Source organism: Colobus angolensis, unplaced genomic scaffold, assembly GCF_000951035.1.
Source record: "Colobus angolensis palliatus isolate OR3802 unplaced genomic scaffold, Cang.pa_1.0 Scaffold130, whole genome shotgun sequence".
In the NCBI taxonomy this organism is placed as follows: Eukaryota; Metazoa; Chordata; class Mammalia; order Primates; family Cercopithecidae; genus Colobus; species Colobus angolensis.
Genome location: NW_012114253.1, coordinates 193,607 through 215,672, shown reverse-complemented (window position 1 = coordinate 215,672; position 22,066 = coordinate 193,607). Strand labels below are relative to the sequence as shown.

The 22,066-nt window shown below is 39.3% G+C and overlaps 1 protein-coding gene across 4 annotated transcripts in view; it reads left to right on the top strand.

Moving 5' to 3' along the window:
• The window catches only part of CDC42 (cell division cycle 42), a 42,944-nt gene extending 21,350 nt beyond the window's left edge, over positions 1 to 21,594 (top strand). Inside the window, exons 2-8 of one of the 4 annotated variants that reach the window (XM_011933962.1) lie at positions 23 to 32; positions 2,743 to 2,861; positions 7,046 to 7,200; positions 10,364 to 10,436; positions 15,128 to 15,237; positions 15,358 to 15,555; positions 20,095 to 21,594. In XM_011933962.1, the coding sequence (XP_011789352.1) occupies positions 7,096 to 7,200; positions 10,364 to 10,436; positions 15,128 to 15,237; positions 15,358 to 15,555; positions 20,095 to 20,184 (576 nt within the window). In that variant the 5' untranslated portion in view covers positions 23 to 32; positions 2,743 to 2,861; positions 7,046 to 7,095 and the 3' untranslated portion in view covers positions 20,185 to 21,594. Of the gene's footprint in view, positions 1 to 22; positions 33 to 2,742; positions 2,862 to 7,045; positions 7,201 to 10,363; positions 10,437 to 15,127; positions 15,238 to 15,357; positions 15,556 to 18,616; positions 19,487 to 20,094 lie in introns of those variants that run through there. The other 3 variants (XM_011933964.1, XM_011933961.1, XM_011933963.1) reach the window with 3 other exon arrangements.
• Positions 21,595 to 22,066: the final 472 nt, after the last annotated feature.

Below are 22,066 nucleotides of genomic sequence, written 5' to 3'. Positions count from 1 at the left end.
CATTTCTATTTTTTTTTTTGAGACGGAGTCTCGCTTTGTCACCCAGGCTGCAGTACAGTGGAGCGATCTCGGTTCACTGCAAGCTCCGCCTCCCGGGTTCACCCTATTCTTCTGCCTCAGCCTCCCGAGTAGCTGGAACTACAGGTACCCGCCACCATGCCTGGCTAATTTTTTGTATTTTTAGTAGAGATGGGGCTTCACCGTGTTAGCCAGGATGGTCTCGATCTCCTGACTTTGTGATCCACCCGCCTTGGCCTCCCAAAGTGCTGGGATTACAGGTGTGAGCCATCGCGCCTGGCCAGAACAAGCATTTCTAACAAACATATAAGGCCAGCTGTATGCTTTTTGTTACATATCTTCCGTGATATAGAAGCAAACAAGACAGTTGTTAGCACACCTGCATACATGTGAATGCATGGAATACATTCCTGTGGTTTGAGTACTTTTGGTTGCCTAAAAATCACATGCATGGGCAGATGTTTAAAAAATTGTACATTAGATATGCTACTATAACTTACAGCAGAAGATTATATAAGTTGTATTTTCCAAAGTGGCTGGATTTGACAGGAGAGACAACTAGTTCTGATTTTATTCTGTTTAATCCCACAACCAGACTAGTCCTTCTGTTGAACTGATAAGGAAGATTGTGAAATTGAGTCATTCTCTTGATTCCTGTAATGCCTCTTCTTTCTTGTATCCTAAGTATGAAAATGGGTTACTTCAGGGGCAAATGTATTTCACATGAAGACAACTTTACTTTTAGTGTGCTTTGGATTAGAGTGAATGTGGTGTCAGAAAAAGAAAATTCAGTTCTGATACTAACAGTTTACTGACAGTTTCATTCTGATACTCCCACCCCACAGTTTAAGGGCTCAGTCTTACAAGACCGCCCTCACTTGAGGCAGCAGCTACAAATGCAGTGCCTAGGCTACCTACACCTCTGCCCGGTAGACTACTAATTTTGGGATTCCCATGGCTCTTCTTAGGTTTGATTATTAGATAGAATGACTCACAGAACTCAGGAAAACATTTTACTTACCTTTATGCCTTTGTCATAAAGGGTACAACTCACGAACAGCCAAATGGAAGAGATATATAGGGCATGGTTGTGGGTGGGGAGGGCTTCAAGTGTTGCCCTCCCAGGACCTGCTTTCCCCTCACCTTGAAATGTTCACAGACCTGGAAGCGTTCCAAATCTCCTGTTTTGGAGTTTTCATAGAGCTCAGTTTCCAGCCTTCCTCCCCTCTCTGGAGGTTGGTGCATGGGGCTGAAAGTTACATCCCTCTAGTCACTTTGTCTTTCTGGTGACCAGCCCCATCCTGAGGCTTCCTCGCATGCCTTCCACTGCCACCCTGTCACTTTATTAACATAAATTCAGGTGTGAATTTGTTATGAAAAACAAAAGACACTCACTCAGGAAATTCCTAGGGATTTTAGGAGCTCTCTGCTAGGAACTGGGGACGGATACTAAATATTGCCACAGTGTATTACCAAAAATCTGGCTTGCCTTTTATTCACAGTTACTATTAATACTTGACATAGTTTTATAAGGGGTGTAATCTGATTGAGAACATAAGTTTTTTGTAAAACTTATTAGCAAGTATTTAATATCAGATCTTAAGATTGCTGTATGTTTGTGCCTAGAATGAACAGGCACAGGAAAATAGGGCATTTGTAGCTGGGAGTCTCCCCTTCCTCCATACAGATCGTTTGCTCGGGGATTGTCTGGTGGAATTTAGATGGCAGCCAGCCAATCATAATGATACCATAGAGGGGGTTCCATAGCCTTTTAAAAGCTATAGCGCATGGACTTAAAATTTCAGGCGCTGTAGCTCTGAGGTTCTCAGAGGATATTAGGATTCTCCTAGTGTTAAGAACCTAGAAGAGAGCCAGGTGTGGTGGCTTGCGCCTATAATCCCAGCACTTGGGAGGCCAAGGCGGGTGGATCACCTGAGGTCAGGATTTCGAGACCAGCCTGGCCAACATGGCAAAATCCAGTCTCTACTAAAAAAAGTACAAAAATTAGCCAGACGTGGTGGCGCATGCCTGTAGTCCCAGCTACTTGGGAGGCTGAGACAGGAGAATTGCTTGAACTCGGGAGGCGGAGGTTGCAGTGAGCGGAGTTGCAGATCGCGCCATTGCGCTCCAGCCTGGGTGACAGAGCAAGGCTCTGTCTCCAAAAGAAAAAAAGAAAAGAGAAAAATAAAAAACCTGGAAGATACGGGTATTGGAGGGGTAGATGCCAGGAAGGAAAGAAGGAAGATATACCTTATTTCACAATTTTATTTCCTTATGATTGGCAGAATCATTTAGAAAAAGATTTGAGACAGGGTCTTGCTCTGTCACCCAGGCTGGAGGGCAGTGGCACAATCATAGCCAACTGCAGCCTTGGACTCAAGCAATCCTCCCACTTCAGCCTCCCTGGTAACTGGGACTACAGGTGTGTGCCACTTCACCCAGCTAATTTTTTATTTTTGTAGAGATGGGGTCTCACTCAGTTTCCCAGGCTGGTCCCACACTCCTGGGTTCAAGCAATCTCCCCACCTTGTCTTCCCAAAGTGCTGGGATTACAGGTGTGAGCCACCATGGCTGACCCTGCAAAATCATTTTTTATGCTGTAAGTTGCCCAACTCCAATTCTAAGTTGTGGTACAAATGAACTTCAATGTTAAAAAGAGGTAGGATTCAGTTATTGGTGCAAAATAACTTTTCTTTTCTCTCTTTTTTTCTTTGTTTTTTTGAGACCATTCTGTCGCCCAGGCTGGAGTGCAATGGCGCTATCTTGGCTCACTGCAGTGTGCCTCTGCCTGCTGGGTTGAAGCGATTCTCCTGCCTCAGGCTCCTGAGTAGCCGGGACTACAGGCATGTGCCACCACGCCCAGCTAATATTTTGTATTTTTAGTAGAAATGGGGTTTCACAGTGTTGGCCAGAATGGTCTCCATCTCCTGACTTTGTGATCTGCCTGCCTCGGCCTCCCAGAGTGCTGGGATTACAGGTGTGAGGCACTGCACTTGGCGCAGAATAAATTTTCTGGTTAGCAGAATGGTAATTGTTTCTATGTGGCCTCTTTGCTGCCATAGTGGTTTGACATTATTTCAATAGGAAGTTAACGTAGGGTATATAAACATGTCTGAGCTCAAGTGATCTTCCCACTTTGGCCTCCCAAAGTGCAAGGATTACAGGTGAGCCACTGTGCTCTTTAATACGTGTGTTAAAGGGCAAAACTACAACAAATTTAAATCTCCCTTGGCTTTATTGCGATTTTAGAATTCGGCAATGCTTCATTCCACAAAACAGAGTAAGTGTTCGAAGGAACTGAGCACAAGAGGTTGGCTTAATAGACAGAAGAGCTGAGAAAAGGGGAAGCAAAGAACAAAGGGCCTATTAGTTGTTTCAAAGCTACCTTTCTTGTAAGGCAGGTACAGGGAGAAGACAGAACAACAGAAAAATAACTGATTAGTTAATATCAGGTTACTTCAGGCTGCTTTTTTTTGTGTAAGGATTAAAGCAGAGGGAACTTCATTATCATTCCAATTGAAGATTGAAAGTGGCCTGTTTGGAAAACTGGCTGTCATCTCTCCTGTTTCTCAGAAGGTCAGATAACAACTAAATTTAAGTTTAGTGATGTGAAACTTTAGCATGAGTGACTTCATTTTGATTTTTAGTCTGGTCACTTGGGGCCTAGTACAGGAGATTAGTCTACTAGGGTAGCCTTCTATAGTTTTATTTAACACATGAAACAATTGTTAATACATGCCAAATGCTTTGCAGAATAGTCTTAATTAGAACTTGACTCTGAAATGACTCTGAAATGACACACTACGTTTGACTACATTTGTACTGAGAACAGTTAGTATAATCGTCCCTTGATATCACAGGGGATTGATTCCAGAGCTCTCCAAGGATACAACAATCCTGGAATGCTCAAGTTTCTTATATAAAATGACATAGTACGGTTAGCCGTCTGTATCTGTGGGTTCTGCATCTGTGTAGATGTAAGACTGACTGTACTGTAATTATCTTGGAGATAAAAGGTGTTATGAATTTCTAAGAAGTTTGCGAATTGTTGCTGTTTTGAAATTCCTTATATTGACTTAAAGGTACCATTAGTTGTTGAAGACTAATAATTAACATTTACTAAGCATGTACTGTATGCCAAGCACTGTTGCAAGTTCTTTACATGTATTATCTTAGTTTACCTTATGAGAAAGGTAGTACTGTTTTCATTTTTAGAGAAGGGGAAACCAAGCTACACAGAGGATGAATAACACAGAGGTTGAATAGCTAGAGTGTGGTAGAGCCACTCTGACTCCAGAACCCAGGCTTAACAGGGGACTCACAACCAACCGGTTTGTAACAAATTGCTGAGCAGTCAGGTCGAGAAGTCTAACAAGTGGAAGATTCGTAGATAAATAGAAAGGGGAAGAGCAAACTCTTATCTTACTCCCTTCTCCCAATGAAATTCAGTAGTTATGTGCAGGGTGGAAAACAGGAAATGAGCCTGGCCCCTGTTTTTTGCTTCCTCTTCTTTATTTTTGCTTTCCTCTTTGCATTGCTGGTAACTCATGGATATATACTCGTCACTCCACTAGCACAGATTATATTTGTTTTGATTAATGTCACTTCTCAGACAGTGTAGTGTAATGTAATGTTTAGTAAGAGCAGGGACTTGAGGTTGGGCACGGTGGCTCACACCTATAATCCTAGCACTTTGGGGGGCCCAGACAGTTGGATTAGTTGAGGTCAGGAGTTCAAGACCAGCCTGGCCAACATGGTAAAACCCTGTCTCTATTAAAAATATAAAAATTATCCAGTCGTGGTGGCGGGCGCCTGTAATCCCAGCTGCCCTGGAGGCTGAGGCATGAGAATCGCTTGAACCTGGGAGGCAGAGGTTCCAGTGAGCAGAGATCACGCCACTGCACTCCAGCCTGGGCCATAGAGTGAGTCTCTCTCTCTCTCTCTCTCTCACTGCCCTCCAGCTTGGGCCATAGAGTGAGAGTCTCTCTCTCCCTCTCTCTCACAAACACACACACACACACACACACACGCAAAAACAAAACAAAAAACAAGCAGGGACTTGAGAGTCAGACTGCTTGGGTTTAAATTACAGTTCTACCACTTACTGGCTGAATAGCCTTGGCTTGCTTACTTGCTGAGCTTCACTCTTCTTGCTTGTAAAATAGGGATAATATAGCACATCATAGGCTTTTTGGGAGGGTGAAATGTGTGAATATGTGTAACATGTTTTGAACAGTACATGGCACTTAGTAAATGCTGTGTAAGTGTTTGCTGCTTCCTATTATTATTTGAGAGTGCTTTTAGATTTAACAAGTAATTGATCTTAGGGATCAGGGTTGTTAACCTTTAATGCTGTATTAGTATGGGTGCTTCTTAGTGCATAAAAGGGAAAGGAGAAGGAAAAAGGAGATATAAAAGGAAGTTGAATAAAGAAAGATAAATATGGCTGGCTGCAGTGGCTCATGCATGTAATCCCAGCACTTTGGGACTTTGGGAGGCCAAGGTAAGTGGATTGCTTGAGCCAAGGAATTCAAGAACAGCCTGGGTAACGGTGAGACCCCATCTCTTAAAAAAACCAAAACCAAAACCAATACAAAACAAAAACCCAGCCAGGCGTGGTGGCATGTGTCTGTGGTTCCAGCTACTTGGGAGGCCAAGGTGGGAGGATTGCTTGAGTCTGGGAAGTGGAGGTTGCAGTGAGCTGAGGTTGTGCCACTGCACTCCAGCTTGGGGGATGGGAGTAAAACCCTGTTTAAAAAAAAGAAAAATATACTGCAGATAATTTTGATAAGGAACGGGAGAATGTGTATTTCCTGTAGGTTACTCACACTAGTGTAGTTTCGTGTTCTTTTGTTTCGTGATTTTTGCATCCATTCAACAACTCGCCGTGTGCCAGTCTAGAAGTGCTCAGTGCTAGAAGTATAGTGGTGCTTGAGGTACTATAGGTTCATTTACAGGGATTCGTTTATAGGCATTTATAAATTGTTATGATTAATTGTTGTGAATGGTGCTATAGGAGCATGGTGGCATCTGACCAAGAGTTAGGTGGTTCCGTATTTTTATGTTTAATTATAACCCTTTTAGGATTATAATTTAAATTAATTTATATATAAATAAATCTTAAAATTTAGGTATATATTGGGTGGTATTTCTTTTTATTCTTTCAGAAAACTGTTAAAATATTTCATTGAATCTAAGATTCCAATTTCATAGAAGTCAAAATGTGGGGGAAAAATGGCTGATAATGATTGTAAGAGACTCAATAAAGATACATTCTGACTTTAGAGATGTTTAAATGAAAAAAAGCTTCTCAAATTAATGACTCTTTGGTACTTGTAATTGATAGCTTCTTAAAATTGAGGAGGACTCTAGTAAGAGAAGCTATAGTATCTGTTTATAAGTCAGTATGCTTTAGAGCAATCTGACTTTTCATTATAAAAATGTGGGTTTTGGACTAGGCATTCTGGTGCTTAAAACAGCTGCTGAGGCCAGCGATCACCCTGTTCTTTGTTCAGTTCCTCACGTTACTCAATAATTTGTGTGAGGCTCCGCTGCTTGTTGGTCAGAGCCTGAGTAAGGATGAGTAAGGCTGGATAATGAACCATTCTTTAAAGCGGTGGCCTTTGTATTACAGTCTAGTTCACATACATGCATACATACAGGTGTGTGTGCATGTGTAACCGAAGAACAGCTTTCACAAAATAATATTTAGTACAGTATGTGGAATTTTCTCTGATACAGCCTCTTGTCTTTCATTATAAAAAGAAATTTGCTGTTTATCACACCAGTTGGGACCTTCTAAAATAACACTTAAGAAGTTGAAACAGCCAGGGATCAGAAACTTAGAAATGAACCTTATTTGTTACTGTAACTTATAGCAAGTCATTGTTTCTCTTATTGGGTTCTTTTAGCCATAATAATTGTGCTAGTTCTTTTCTTGCTCTGAGTGCCTTAACCTGTTGTTAAGTGAGGAAAAAAAAATACATATATAAGCATAAATAAACAAATGTCTTTAATCTTTTTGCAGGTCAACATCAGATTTGAAATATTTAAAGTGGATACAAAACTATTTCAGCAATGCAGACAATTAAGTGTGTTGTTGTGGGCGATGGTGCTGTTGGTAAAACATGTCTCCTGATATCCTACACAACAAACAAATTTCCATCGGAATATGTACCAACTGTAAGTATAAAGGCTTCTTTCTGTTAGTAAAATGTAAAATTTGATACCCTTTTGAAAATTCTTTCTCTGTGTGTACTGAATTTTTTTCTGTTTTCTGCCTTTGTTTCCTGTTTTTAAAGATCTTGACTTCTCATGGGTAAATTATATACACTTTAAAATTAAACAGCTGAAAAATCAGTGGAAAGTCAGAAGGGGTGACACAAGGGTTTACAAGAAGTGCTGGGAGGCAAAACTCCAGTAGACAAGATTCTAACGAGTGGTGATCTCAATTTGGTGGAGTATGCCCTACATCTTGGAATGAGGTGACCTTTTTTTTTTTTTTTTTTTTTTTTTAATATTTTGGCCAGTTATTGAACAGTACTTGGAGGTCTCCTGGGATACCATTTGGGGTCCTGTAAACTTGAGAGAAAGTAGTATGTCTCTCCACTTTTCTTGTGGAACTATTCTCTTAGCAGTAATGGAGCTCCAAACTGGTTGTTAGGGGCAGAGAAGAGAAGACCTGTTACGTTATGAGAATACCAACAGAAACCTTTGGGGGTCACCCCCCACAACTGTTTTTTTTTTTTTTTTCCCCTGAGACGGAGTCTCTATCAACCCTTCTATCTGGAGTGCAGTGGTGCAATCTCGGCTTGCAGCACCCTCCGCTTCCTGGGTTCAGGCGATTCTCCTGCCTCAGCCTTCTGAGTAGCTGGGATTACAGGTGCCCGCCACCACGCCCAGCTAATTTTTGTATTTTTAGTAGAAACAGGGTTTCACCATGTTGGCCAGGCTGGTCTCAAACTCCTGACCTCAAATGATCTGCCCGCCTCGACCTCCCAAAGTGCTGGGATTACAGGCATGAGCCACCATGCCCGACCCCACAACTGTTTTTTAAATCAACTCTTTGGAATGGTAGAAGGAAGGTGGGAATAACAAAAATATTGAAGTGAGAGAGAGAAGACAAGAGTTAGAGTAACACTCATTTGTGAAAGGTAGTGAGACCCTGTCTCAAAAATAAGTAAAGTTGTTTATTTTGAAGGGGGGAGAATTTGAAGGTATTATTAAACACTAAAGTCACATTGATATTTTGAATTGGCCCATTTGGAGACAAGATAAATGGAAGACGTTGTGAGGTTCAGTGGACTTACAGGGGACGTTTAGAGGTACATGAATCTTGTTTCAGAGTGAGGACAGCTATCAGAGTTTTTCTGTTTTAGTTTCCATTGAAGTTATTTACTTGTAAACATAATTTTGGAGTCTTTTATGACTTTGATCTTCTGGTGTTGTATTTTAAGTGCGCTTGTGGGTTTTTTATATGTATGTTTGTGTGTACATGTCTGGAAAAGTGATAAGGTAGAAGGAAGAGTAGTAGAATAAAATTTTAAATGAGCCAATTTACATAAATGAATGGACCATGAGGCACAAATAATGTTCTCATGGTACCTGTTGAAGTTAATATGGAAATGGATTTGGTGTAAAATGCATTTTAGTTCCCATCTATAAATTGGGGCTTGCCGTTTCTAGAGTAATAGAAATTCAGATTTGGATGGGACAATACATATTGTCTTATCCATCTCTTACGGATGAGAGTACTCAGGCCCAATTTAGGGATGAGACTTAGAAGTCTGACTTTAATTACTTAGTGTAATTACACTAGGGAAAGTAGACTTTGGAATGGAAGCCAGCTTTTCTGATTCTTAGTCTGGTTTTGGATATGAACAATACAGTAAAGGAGGGTTGTTTTTGAGTCTCTTAAGTGCGATTTAAGAAAGTTATGTGTTTGATTTGAGAGCTTAACCACGTTCATTCGATTTCTTTGTTCTTGTTTTTAAGAAATGAGGAAAGTCCGTTCTTAAAAACAAGAACAAAGAAAGCACATCTCCCTCATGCCCTTGCTTCTCTTCTTCTTTACATTTAAATAAGCTCTTGAGCAATCTGTTAAAACATAAATCAGAAAATCAGAGTAGGTACCCAAAGGTTAAGTAGGGCTGGCCTTAAAATGTGGCATTCTTCTCCTAGTTGGAAAGCTTTTCTTTTCTTTTTATATGTATCATTTAATTTTAAAATTTTTATTGTAAATTGACAGATTATAGTTGTATATGAAAGCATTGCTTTTCTATTGTAAATTAATTCTAAAGACTCTAGAGTTTGTGTTGGGTCTTTTCCCATTTAGCATTGTTAAACCTCCCATTTTCACAAATAACTTAGTACAACCAATATTAGCATATGCTATACTGAATTTGATAAGGGTTTTATGGTCTATTTACATATTAAGCATCTTGTTAAAGAAGATGTCTCAGGTCATGCAGTTTGTGCCCAATAACATGAATTTTACTCATAAAATTCCCAGCTGGCCAGTCGCAGTGGCTCACACCTGTAATTCCAGGACTTTGGGAGGCCAAGGCAGGTGGATCATGAGGTCAGGAGTTTGAGACCAGCCTGGCCAACATAGTGAAACCCCGTCTCTACTAAAAATACAAAAATTAGCTGGGTGTGGTGGCATGCACCTGTAGTCTCAGCTACTCAGGAGGCTGAGGTGTGGAGAATTGCTTGATCCCGGGAGGCAGAGGTTGCAGTGAGCTGAGAGAGCATGCCATTGCACTGCAGCCTGGGTGACTCAGTGAGACTCTGTCTCAAAAAAAAAAAAATAATCCCAGCAAATAATCTGTCAGCCTTTTCTTGGACACTTTGAGGGATCCGTTATTTCTCTCAAATGGGCTTGTTTGTAACAAGGCTCATCTTTTCTAGGACTCTGAAAGGAAGAAAGGTCATGGATCTAGGAGATTTTATTTCTAGATGAAAAGAAAATGGTCTATGAAGAAATAATTTCTTAGGAATCAGATTGAATGTTGAGGTAGACCACTGTCTCAAAAGTTTCAGACTTGAACAGGTTCATTTTGTGTAGCTAGAGGACTCTGCTCCTGTGCCACCTCTAAGCCTTCTCTGGCTCTTTATCCAGGCTGCTGTGGTAGAGCAGAAATCTCAGAACACATTCTTTGTCTTTTTCCAGGAACCATTTAGCTTACACAAGGTACTTGGTTGGCAAGATTGGTTATATAAGGATGATGAATGGACTAAGGGACGATTAAGTCTTAGTAAGGAAACACTGCCTTAGCTTAAGAGTTGTTCTGTCCCATTTTAACTCTCCTTGCACACTAACAGTGTTGTATTTTTTTGTTTTTAGGTTTTTGACAACTATGCAGTCACAGTTATGATTGGTGGAGAACCATATACTCTTGGACTTTTTGATACTGCAGGTGAAAACTTAATGTCTTTTATACTGTTTTGATTTTTAACAGTTGCTAGTTGTCTGTCTCTTGTGGACATTTTGAGAAACTAGCACATGAGCAGAGTACTTGCCTTTTGTTATTAGTTAGCAGGATTGAATATAGTGATCGTCGATGCTTGACCAAGGAGCAGTCCCAGACCTGGATTGGCAAATAGGAGTTTGGAGTACCCTGGGTGAACAGCATAGTAGATGAAGTAGAGTGAGACTAGAGTGCATTATACAAGCTCCAAACTGAACTAAAATCCTGATGTGTGCACCTTGCAGAGAATTGGGGACTGTATTAGTGGTTGGGGAGGGACTAAGGGAATGAATTCATAGGAATCATCCCCACTGATTCTCTCCCTTCACCTCTACCTACTCCGTTTTAAAGCCTGGAGTTTGCTAAATATGCCTAAGGTTGTAAGGTCGTAAGCCATTTACAGTATTTATTATTATCACTCTCTGATATTTGAAAGTGTATTCAATTTATGTGTCTAATAACATGTTTAGTTTCTTACAATAGCTTACTTATTTTAAACTGTATCTGAAAATAATTTGAGAATGAACTGTTATCTGCTCACAGTATTGACATTTGTCAACTATCCAAATTGTAAGAACAAATTACTTTCTTCCTCAAATGTACCTAATTCCTCAGTGCCATTTCTTGTTTTCAAGAGTGGCTGCACATCTAAATTTCTGACTTTTCTTTATGTGCCGTCTTATTGTCAGCTCAGTTAGCCAGAGGAAAATCTCAGAAAGATATCCTTTAGAATATCTTTAGAATGTAGGAATTCTAAACTTTCTGCTTTGTTTGAGTTACTCTTTGTTACTGTTTCCAAGCTAATTTGTTGCTCTCATGGAATCTGTTATACTGTGTACCATGAGGAACTGTTTGGATTTAATTGAGAACATGAAATGGAGAGACAATAAAGTTTAGAGAAAATTTTAATACATTAAAATTATAAAAGTAATTGTATATTAAATGTGGAAAATAGAGAAAACAGTGACCCTTAATCTCTTGATAAATGAGGGATTTTCTTCTGTGTTCATTTGTGTCCAGAGGCACAGAGAAAAGATTTTTGTTGTTGTTGTTGAGACCGAGTTTTGCTCTTGTTGCCCAGGCTGGAGTACAGTGGTGCAATCTCGGCTCACCACAACCTCAACCTCCTGGGTTCAAGTGATTCTTCTGCCTCACCCTCCTGAGTAGCTGCGATTACAGGCATGCGCCACCACACCTGGCTAATTTTTTTGTATTTTAGTAGAGATGGGGTTTCTCCATGTTGGTCAGGCTGGTCTCGAACTTCTGACCTCAGGTGATCCACCCGCCTCGGTCTCCCAAAGTGCTGGGATTACAGGTGTGAATCACCACGCCTGGTGAGAAAAGGTAATTTATGGCTACTTGTGGTTGAAAATTAATATTTTCGGATTTCAAAGTTTATTTTTTGTAAGGCTTTACATTTTCTGGCGAGTACTTTTTAAAGCTTTATTGATGTGTAGCACAATAAAAATCAATTTAAGGCCAGGTGCGGTAGCTCACACCTGTAATCGCAGCACTTTGGGAGGCTGAGACAGGCAGTTCACCTGAGGTCAGGAGTTTGAGACCAGCCTGGCTAGTATAGTGAAACCCCATCTCTACTAAAAATACAAAAATTAGCCGAATGTAGTGGTGTATGCCTGTTAAGTCCCAGCTACTTGGGAAGCTGAGACAGGAGAATTCCTTGAACCCAGGGGGCAGAGGTTGCCTTGAGCCGAGATTCTGCCACTGCCTTCCAGCCTGGGTGACAGAGTGAGACTCCGTCTTTAAAAAAAAAAAAAGAAAAAAATTGTTTTAAGTGTTTGGTGTGATGCATTTTGCTGACCCTCCACCATAATAACATGTGCAACATTTTTATCACCCTTCAAATTTTCCGTGGTGAGTCCTTTTACCATTGAATGGTCTTGGCACCCTTATCAAAAATTATTTGACCATATATGTGAGTGTTTATTTCTGGGTTCCCTTTTGCAGTCAGCCCTGTCCCTTGACCTGGTTCCGGGCAACCACTGATCTGCTTTCTTTGTTTCCACTGTTTGGCTTTTCTAGGGTTTCATATAAATGGAACCATACAATATGTAGTCTTTTGTGTTTGACTGTTTTTACTTAGCATAATGTTTGTGAGAGGTGTCCATGTTGTGTGTATTGGTAGTTGTTTCTTTTGATTGCTGAATGATATTCTGTTCTATGAATATATCACAATTTTGTTTATCCATTAACAAGTTGATGAATGTTTGGGTTCCAGTTTTAATACTGGTGCTATGAATTGCTTCCATGTCTTAGCTCTTTTGAATAATGTTGCTATCAACATGGGTATACAAATACCTTGTTGAGATATACAAATACCTTGTTGAGACCTTGCTTTCAGTTCTTTAGGGGTATATACCCAGAAGTGGAATTGTTGGATCATGTGGTAATTCTATTTTTAATTTTTTTGAGGAACCTCCATACTGTTTTCCACAGTGGCTGTCCTATTTTATATTCCTACCAACAATACACAGGGGCTTGGTATAGTCACATTCTTCTCTTTGACACTTATTTTCTGTTTTTTTTTTTTTTTTTGTAGCCATCCTAATTAGTGTGAGGTGGTATCTATTTGTGGTTTTGATTTGCATTTCCCTAATGATTAGTGATGTTGAATGTCTTATGGCCATATATCTTCTTTGGAGAAAGGTCTGTTTAATCAAATTCTTTCCCCATTTTTGAATTGAGATTTTTTTTTTTTTTTGGTTAAGTTTTAGGAGTTCTCTGTAGATTCTAGGTATTAATCTCTTATCACATATACGATTTGCAAATATTTTTTCCTATTTTGTGGGTTGCGTTTTTATTCTGTTGATACTATCTTCTGATGTGTAAAATTTTTACAATTTCATGAAGTTTCTCTATTTTTTGGTTGGTTTGATATGATATCCAAACAAATTATTGCCAAGTCCAACTGAATCTTTTGCCCTGTATTTTCTGGGAGTTTTAAAGTTTTAGGTCTAACATTTAGACCTTTTTTCCATTTTGAGTTAATTTTTGTATATAGTGTTAGGTAAGATTCCATCTTTGTCTTTTGCATGTGAATATGTCATTTTCTCAGCACCATCAGAGTCCTTTTACCACTGAATGGTCTTGGCACCCTTATCAAAAATTATTTGACCTAGGCTAGGCTTGGTGGCTCACACCTGTAATCCTAGCACTTTGGGAGGCTGAGGTGGGCAGATCACCTGAGGTGAGAAGTTTAAGACCAGCCTGGCCAACATGGTGAAACCCCATCTCTACTAAAAATACAAAAATTGGCCGGGTGTGGTGGTGTGTGCCTCTAGTCCCAGCTACTCAGGAGGCAGAGACAGGAGAGTCTCTTGAACTAGGGAGGCGGAGGTTGCAGTGGGTCGAGATTGTGCCACTGCACTCCAACCTGGGTGATAAGAGAGTGAGACTCTGTCTAAAAAAGAAAAAAAAATTATTTGCCCATATATGTAAGGGTTTATTTCTGGGTTCTCTAGTCTATTCCACTGTCTTACATATCTCCCTATGCCAATACCACACTGTTTTGATTATTGTAGCCTTGTACTAAGTTTTGAGATCAGGATGTGGGAGTCCTTCAGCTTTATTCTTCTTTTTCAAGATTATTTTGGCTATTTGGGATCCTTGCTGGGATTTTGATAGGGATTGCATTGAATCTGTAGGTTGCTTTGGATAATGTTGACATGTCAGCAATATTAAGTCTTCCAATTCATGAACGTGGGATGTGTTTCCATTTATTTATGTCTTCTTTAATTTCTTTCAGCAGTTTTGAAATTTTTGTTGTCCAAGTCTTTCGCCTCTGATTAAGTTAATTCTAAGTATTTTTATTGTTTTGAGTATCCATTAATTCTTGCTAAATTTTTGCTAAATTTTTTTTCTAGGCTTTATCAGTTTCAGATACTGGTCTTACATACACGCATTAACTAAATATGTGAACTGGTGTTTGTAGTCACTATGGGCAGTGGGTTTTGTCATCTGGGTTTCACTGAGATGACACAGTGAAATTTAGATGATTTCACTGTAATTGTTTCTTTACCGTATCTGAGATGGAGTCTTGCTCTGTTGCCCAGACTGGAGTACTGTGACGCCATCTCGGCTCACTGCAACCTGGATTCACGCAGTTCTTCTGGATTCACGCAAAAGCCTTCTGGATTCACGCAATTCTTCTGCCTCAGCCTCCCAAGTAGCTGGGATTACAGAGGTGCACCATCACACCCAGCTAATTTTTATATTTTTAGTAGAGATGGGGCTTCACTCTGTTGGCCAGGCTGGTCTCGAACTCCTGACCTAGGGTGATCAGCCTGTCTTGGCCTCCGAAAGTGCTGGGATTACAAGGATTGATTTTTAACCATTTCTGTAGCAAGAGTTTATTATTACATTTATTATTGGGTTTCTAATGGACCCCAAGATTGAACACCGTGAACTAGTAGTAAAAGCAAATAACATAATAGTAAATTCATTGCTGTTCTAAGTTTGTAGAATTAGCTGATTGAGAATATTGCTTACATATTATATTACAAAGCCATACATTTTATTAGATAAGTAAGTTGCTTTTTGAGTAATGACTAGCATACTTGTAACGCTTTGAGGACACCAAGATTCAGTTGCTGAATTCTCTCCAATATATTTCCTTTTTCTAGGGCAAGAAGATTATGACAGATTACGACCGCTGAGTTATCCACAAACAGATGTATTTCTAGTCTGTTTTTCAGTGGTCTCTCCATCTTCATTTGAAAATGTGAAAGAAAAGGTAAGCTGATCAGGTATTCTTGCCCTAAGAAGGTCATCTCAGAATTTCTACTGACCTGTTATAAATAGCATTAGAGGCTTCTTGAATAACAAAGGTGTATTTTAAAATACCTTTTTGTAGTGGGTGCCTGAGATAACTCACCACTGTCCAAAGACTCCTTTCTTGCTTGTTGGGACTCAAATTGATCTCAGAGATGACCCCTCTACTATTGAGAAACTTGCCAAGAACAAACAGAAGCCTATCACTCCAGAGACTGCTGAAAAGCTGGCCCGTGACCTGAAGGCTGTCAAGTATGTGGAGTGTTCTGCACTTACACAGGTAAGGATGACATGAAACCCCATGCATATTTATGGTCGAGTCATTTATTAGAGCATTAGGATATAGGAGTTATTTCTAACAGTGATCAGCAGTGCTCAAAGATGCCCAGCAAGAATATGAACAGCTTCATATTGTATATTCTTTTGTTGGAGGCCTCTGTTTTTTGGAGAATATTATTAGTTCCTAAACTCCTTGTGTTGGTAAGATCTTGTGTTTTACTGAATGATTTATAGTGGTCAGGGTTGTGTGAAAACAAAAACCTTACAGGAAAGGTTCAGATAAGCACAGACTCGCAAGAGAGGATGTGAATGATTTTTTTTTTCTAGACACTTAAATTTTCATCTAAATATGTCTGATCTTTTCTTGCCAATTCAGACAATTGATACTATACTGTTTCTTGGGCAGTTCAACCAGAATAGGGAATTAGTCATAATAATTGAGACTTCCATGTCAAAGAAGGCAGCCATGGCTATTTCTGCCGCAGTTCTCAAGCATGCTTTATATAGTGTCTCTATTCCTATGTTTTTGGAAGTATTCCTTCCTCATGCATTCTGACCATTTTTGAGTGATTTAATTGGAACTCCTTTTGTAGTTTGATGGGAAACTCAGATTTTGAAGATAGGAAGCAATGTTAGGGTATTTGGAAGGGACTTGTAACTGATGTATATGGTTTAAACTTTTTCACCTTCATGATATCGCTGATTCCGTCCTTTGAGTACTGTTCTGGAGGCAAAGGAAAAAATTATGGAAATAATTAGCACAAAAGTCTTACGTTCTACTGGTACTGGTGCTTTGAACTTTGAACGGTGAGCAGACATGCCTAATAGGGCAAGATTGCAGGGTGGAGATTTCTAATAATTATATTAAACTCATTATATTTATGCTTACGTTTTCAGGTAATTGTTCATTTTTATTGTGTTTCTAAAAAACACTTGGATTCTTAACTACACGTATACTAGGGTAAATGGCATATATGATTACTTACTACATATGCACTAGGTATTTAGTTCATAGGGCCTAGTGCATAATTTAATAATCAGTTTAGTACTTGGTTGGATATTTAAAGATAAAACTTTTATGCTTAACTGGGATATTCCCAGAATAACTTCGAGGCCTAATATCAGATGATTTAAATATAATCTTCTAATCCTAGTTTTTTTGGGCAGTTTAGTGCTATTATAAAAGCAGTTATTTAGAAGTTTAGAAGATTTTATATCTTCCCATGCACAGCACTGTTTTGAGAGTTTAAAAAAATGCCTGGTGCTTCTCTCTGTGTTTTAGTAACATTCCCAGAAAAGTGTACCTGTGTGTGTATATTGGGGGAGACAGTGAAGGTCATGTGTGAAACACTGATGTCCATGTTAGACACTCATTCTGTGTGCTTCTGATGCATACCTCTGTTCTCTAGATATGGGTTGCTTTGAGGGAAGACACATAGGCCCTGTGGATTCACTTTTAGGTTACTCATGGTGCTTTAGATAATTGGATGCTTTTAATGTAAGATTTTTACAGTATCAGCAGGTGTATACAGTAAATCAGTTTGTAGAGAGTATGAAATTTAAAAGGTCTTAGCAGGTACATTTTTCTTACCAGAGTTTGAAGTATGGAGAAGTCAAAAGAGGGGAAGTTAGAAAATGGGGTCTGTGGTTGTGTTTGGGAGCTAGAACTTTTAGGCTTACAGATTCTGTTTGTTGATTCCTCTAAAACTAAAATCGTTAATATAAACAGATGGTGGTCAAGCAAATATTAGTTTTGTTTCATAGAGCATTTGTTGGTCTTTGTCCACTGTAAGCAAGAAAGGAATTCCTTCTTATTAAGGGATACACTCCAGTTTCTAATGGTCCTCCTCCTCTTTTTTTTTTCCTTATAAAGTATATTTTCCTTTCTGTATTCCTTCCTTCCTTTTATATTTGACTGCCAGAGTTGGTTCCTAGATGTGTAGAAAGAATTGCAGAGGAGTTTAAATTTTTATATGGCATTTCTACTTTGTAAATGATGTAGAAAGAAGAAAGCTTTTTAACATTTGCTGCTTTTAAATAATTTACTGCTGTTTTTGATTTATTTTGTATCTAACGTGACGTGTGGGTATCAGTCCTGTGGAATGTTATGGATGGGGACGGGGTGGAGGTGGGAACACTTGGGGTGGTCTGGGGTTGGCACTTACAGTTGGAGCTGTGTTCTGGGACTTCCAGGACATACTTGGGATCAAACTGATCAAACTAAAGAACATGTGAAACAACCTTGGGTGGTAAACTTGTGGCTTCAGATTTAGGTGAGTTTAGGTGAGTCTGTAGACCTGGGTCCTAAGTTCCACCACTGCTGAGTCACACTGTCATGTTGGAGTTTCTGGCTGAGGTGTAAGTGTATTTCTGTATCTTAATCCCCATAAGATCTGAGAATAGTCTTCGTTTTCACTCCATGCTTTATGCTCTGATACCTATGCAGACATCTTAAAGCACTGGACTGCTTGCTAAAACTCATTCTAGGACCCCATTCTTTGTTTTCTTATGACTTGGGTGGTGGTTACTTGCTCTAATAACATTGCTGAATAACTGAAGTGTATGCTGTTTCTAGAGTCTGTTCTTTAAACTCCTTCTAGTTGGTACTGTTGCACAATTAACACTTTTTAAATGTCTGAACCTTTCTGTTCTGGAAAACCAGTTTACTCTGAAATCTTGATTAATCCCATTCAGATATGTCATTGAACCTAGAAACACGTAGCATGCCTGTTAGTCTGCTATTTGTGTCCTTCAGTTATTCAGGGACTGAATTCACATAAGCCTGAAAGTGTAATAGATTTATTTCCAAAATGTGTTAGAGGTCAACATATTGCATTTTAATAAAAATTGCTTTCCTGCTCAGTTAACCTTGCTTGAGGTGAAGTTTTTCGTCAGTTATCTACTCTCCCAATAATGGGCTTAAGATCAACATTCTAGCATTTTTCTTAAGGCACATTGCTTCTGTGAATTCAGCTCATTTAATCCGGACTGCTGTTGTACCTGCTAGTCTTTCTAATCCTCTAACCTGGCTGCTATTCTCTCTCCTCCCCTCTGTCTTGTAGAGAGGTCTGAAGAATGTGTTTGATGAGGCTATCCTAGCTGCCCTCGAGCCTCCGGAAACTCAACCCAAAAGGAAGTGCTGTATATTCTAAACTGTTTTCTCCTTCCCTTCTTTGCTGCTGCTTCCTGTCCCACTACTGTAGAAAGATCGTTTAAAAACAAAGGAATAAAACCATCCTGTTTGAAAGCCTCTGCGTCTTTTTACTCACCACCTTAGAGCAACCTCTGTATTAGTTTTTGATCAATAATGCAATATCTTATAGAAATTTTTTGTGATCAGTAGTCAAGTTGGACTTGTTTTAACTTTCTGCTGCTTGAGTTGCCTGATGCTCAGAGCTTTTTGGTTTGGATTACCATTGCAAAAGGGAACTTGGTCTGGCATTAAGAGCGCCCTCTTGGAGAAAATAACAAGAGTTTTAACACTTCTAGATCTTAGTTCTAGATGGAGAAAGTAACACAAACATCATTTTACTCTTATGATCAATTGTTAATTGTAATTGCATGACAAACCTTATGGAAAAGGGGTGACCTTCTAGTAGAGTGTAACGGGGAAGGGAGGATTCTTTTCTGGTTTTCCTTTGTGCAGTGAAACTTTGTGTTGCTGTTGCTTTGGCTGTCTGTGCTGTAGTGGAGTATTTGTCAGTCTGGGGTGGGGAAGATATTGATGTATCTGCTACTGCTTTATGAGTTTATTTGTTACATTATCTTTTAAGAATAGCATCCATTTAAACAGTTGACTTACAGTTTGTTAATGTTGAGATGTAAAGCTGCCACCTTTATATTTTCCTGCTTCTGATTTTATTGTGAGGGAAATATACAATTGTGGTTACCTTCAAATTTTGAAATTAAAAATATACAACTGTTTGTATAAACGCCTGATGAAGCTTTATTCCTGTTGCACTGACTGGCTCTAATTTTACGTATGTATCAGGTACCCACATTTTTGCTCCCTTGAATCTCCTTGACTCTAACTGGTGGGATAAAGGGAGTTCAAAGTGACTATCTTTGCAGCTACCATAATCTCTCTCTCTTTGCCTGTGCCTTCCATAGAATAAGGATGCCACTGACCCGTGCCCATCCTCTCAGTCCTGTTTCATATCCAGCTGTTTCATTTGAATGCAGAGCTGCTTCCCTTGTTTTTATGTAAAATGTTTTAGCAGCACATTACAAAACTCATATTGAATGAGCATATGACACATGTGCTTGTTTGCTTCTTGTGACATACATTGGTCTGCACAAAGTTTTCTCAAAGGACCACTGTCTCACTCATGAATATCTGCTCCTCTGCTCCTGAATTGCTGAGTCCTTCCAGTGCCTTGGACAAATCTTGGTGAAGTGAGATTATTGTGTTGAGATTCAGGATTGTTTTTAATGTTTCTTTCTTTGCCAACTCTTGGGGGTTTGAATGTTTTAAATTTGAACTCCAACTTTATTATACTGAAAATCAGACCGCCCATTTTTTCTTTCTACCCCTTTTCAGAAAGGCCTAAAGAATGTATTTGACGAAGCAATATTGGCTGCCCTGGAGCCTCCAGAACCGAAGAAGAGCCGCAGGTGTGTGCTGCTATGAACATCTCTCCAGAGCCCTTTCTGCACAGCTGGTGTCGGCATCATACTAAAAGCAATGTTTAAATCAAACTAAAGATTAAAAATTAAAATTCGTTTTTGCAATAATGACAAATGCCCTGCACCTACCCACATGCACTCGTGTGAGACAAGGCCCATAGGTATGGCCCCCCTTTCCCCTCCAGTACTAGTTAATTTTGAGTAATTGTGTATTGTCAGAAAAGTGATTAGTACTAGTTTTTGTTTTGTTGTTTCAAAAAAAAAAAAGTGGCTTTTTTTTTTTTTTGGTTTAAAAGCAAGGCATGCTTGTGGATGACTGTAACAGACTAATTGAAATTGTTGAAGCTGCTCCCTGGTTCCACTCTGGAGACATCTGGGACATCTTAGTGTTTTTTTTTTGTTTTTGTTTTTTTTCCTCCTCTTTTTTTGGGGGGAGTGTGTGTGGGGTTTGTTTTTTAGTCTTGTTTTTTTAATTCATTAACCAGTGGATAGCCCTTAAGGGGAGGAGGACGGTTTGATTCCACATTCCACTTCCTAGATCTAGTTTAGAAAACATGTTCCCCATCTGGTGCTCTTAGGAAGGAGTATAGTAAATGCCTCATTTAATAACATACTCCTTTTTGAAAGTTGCCTTTTCTCTCCACCCTTGAGTAGATCCAGTATTTGATGAAACTTAAGTGGGTGGAGCCTGTCTTGCCCCTCCTCTTTTCTAGGACGCACTATATGTGACTGTGACTTTCAAGGACATTTGTTTGCCATTCACTGTTTTTTTTGGGAAGTTGATTTCTAACTTCTTTCACTGATAAATGAAGAAAAGTATTGCACCTTTGAAATGCACCAAATGAATTGAGTTTGTAATTAAAAAATTTTTTTTCCCTCTCAGTCATTGTCTTATATGCTTAGCATAGATTTGCAGCTCAGTAGTATATGGTGTTCCTAGAATGCAGCTGAAGACCTGGTATGTAGAGGAAATACGAGGGGTGGTGCTAGAAGACAGACATCTGTGGAATGATTCACATCCTCTCAAGTTAGGAGGATGGAGGCCTGCTTCATTAAGAAGCTGGGGGTAGGGTGGGGGTGGGGAGAACACTTAACAACATGGGGACCAGTCAGGGGAATCCCCTTATTTCTGTTTTTCATATGAGGAACCCTAGAGCAGCCAGGTGAGGCTCTCTAGTTTAATAAAAATCATGGAAAGAGTCTTAATGAAGACTCTTAATAAGTGCTAATAGGGATTTTATCAGCTTATTTTGGTTGCAGTTTCCAATTTTTAAAAATGTTGAGGTAATCTTTCCCACCTTCCCAATCCTAATTCTTGTAGATTCATTAGTGTTGAACCAATGCTTTCTCATGTCTCAATTCTTTGTATATGCATTCTTTTCAGATGTATTAAACAAACAAAAACCCTTCACAAGCCAGCCTGAGGGTTGTTATTTTCCCTCCGTCTCTTACTTTTCAGATACATAGGAGTGGGAACTTGACTCTTGATAACATCAATTTCTAACAAACTTTGAGATAAAATTTTAAAGCTTTATTTTTTTTTTTATTTTCTGGCATTTAGTTTGAGATAATATTTGGCCCTCTATATGTTCAGGTTTGTGCTTTCTCCCCTACGTTTGACACTTCCCTTAAATACCAAGTAGGTCCATAATAATTCTTAGTGAAGCAGTGTTCAGGAAGCTCACTGCTCATGGTGGAAGGAAATGTTAGTGTACCTTTAATCCATAGATCATTGGAAAGCAGCTCATTTCCCAAGTTTTCTGTATCACTGGTTCTCAAACTTGGCTGCTTACTGGAGTGCAGCTTGAACAATGTGATTTTTAAGTTTTCCAGGCTTTCTAAAATGTAGCCAAGTTTGGGAACCAGCACACCTAGGTGGTTATCTC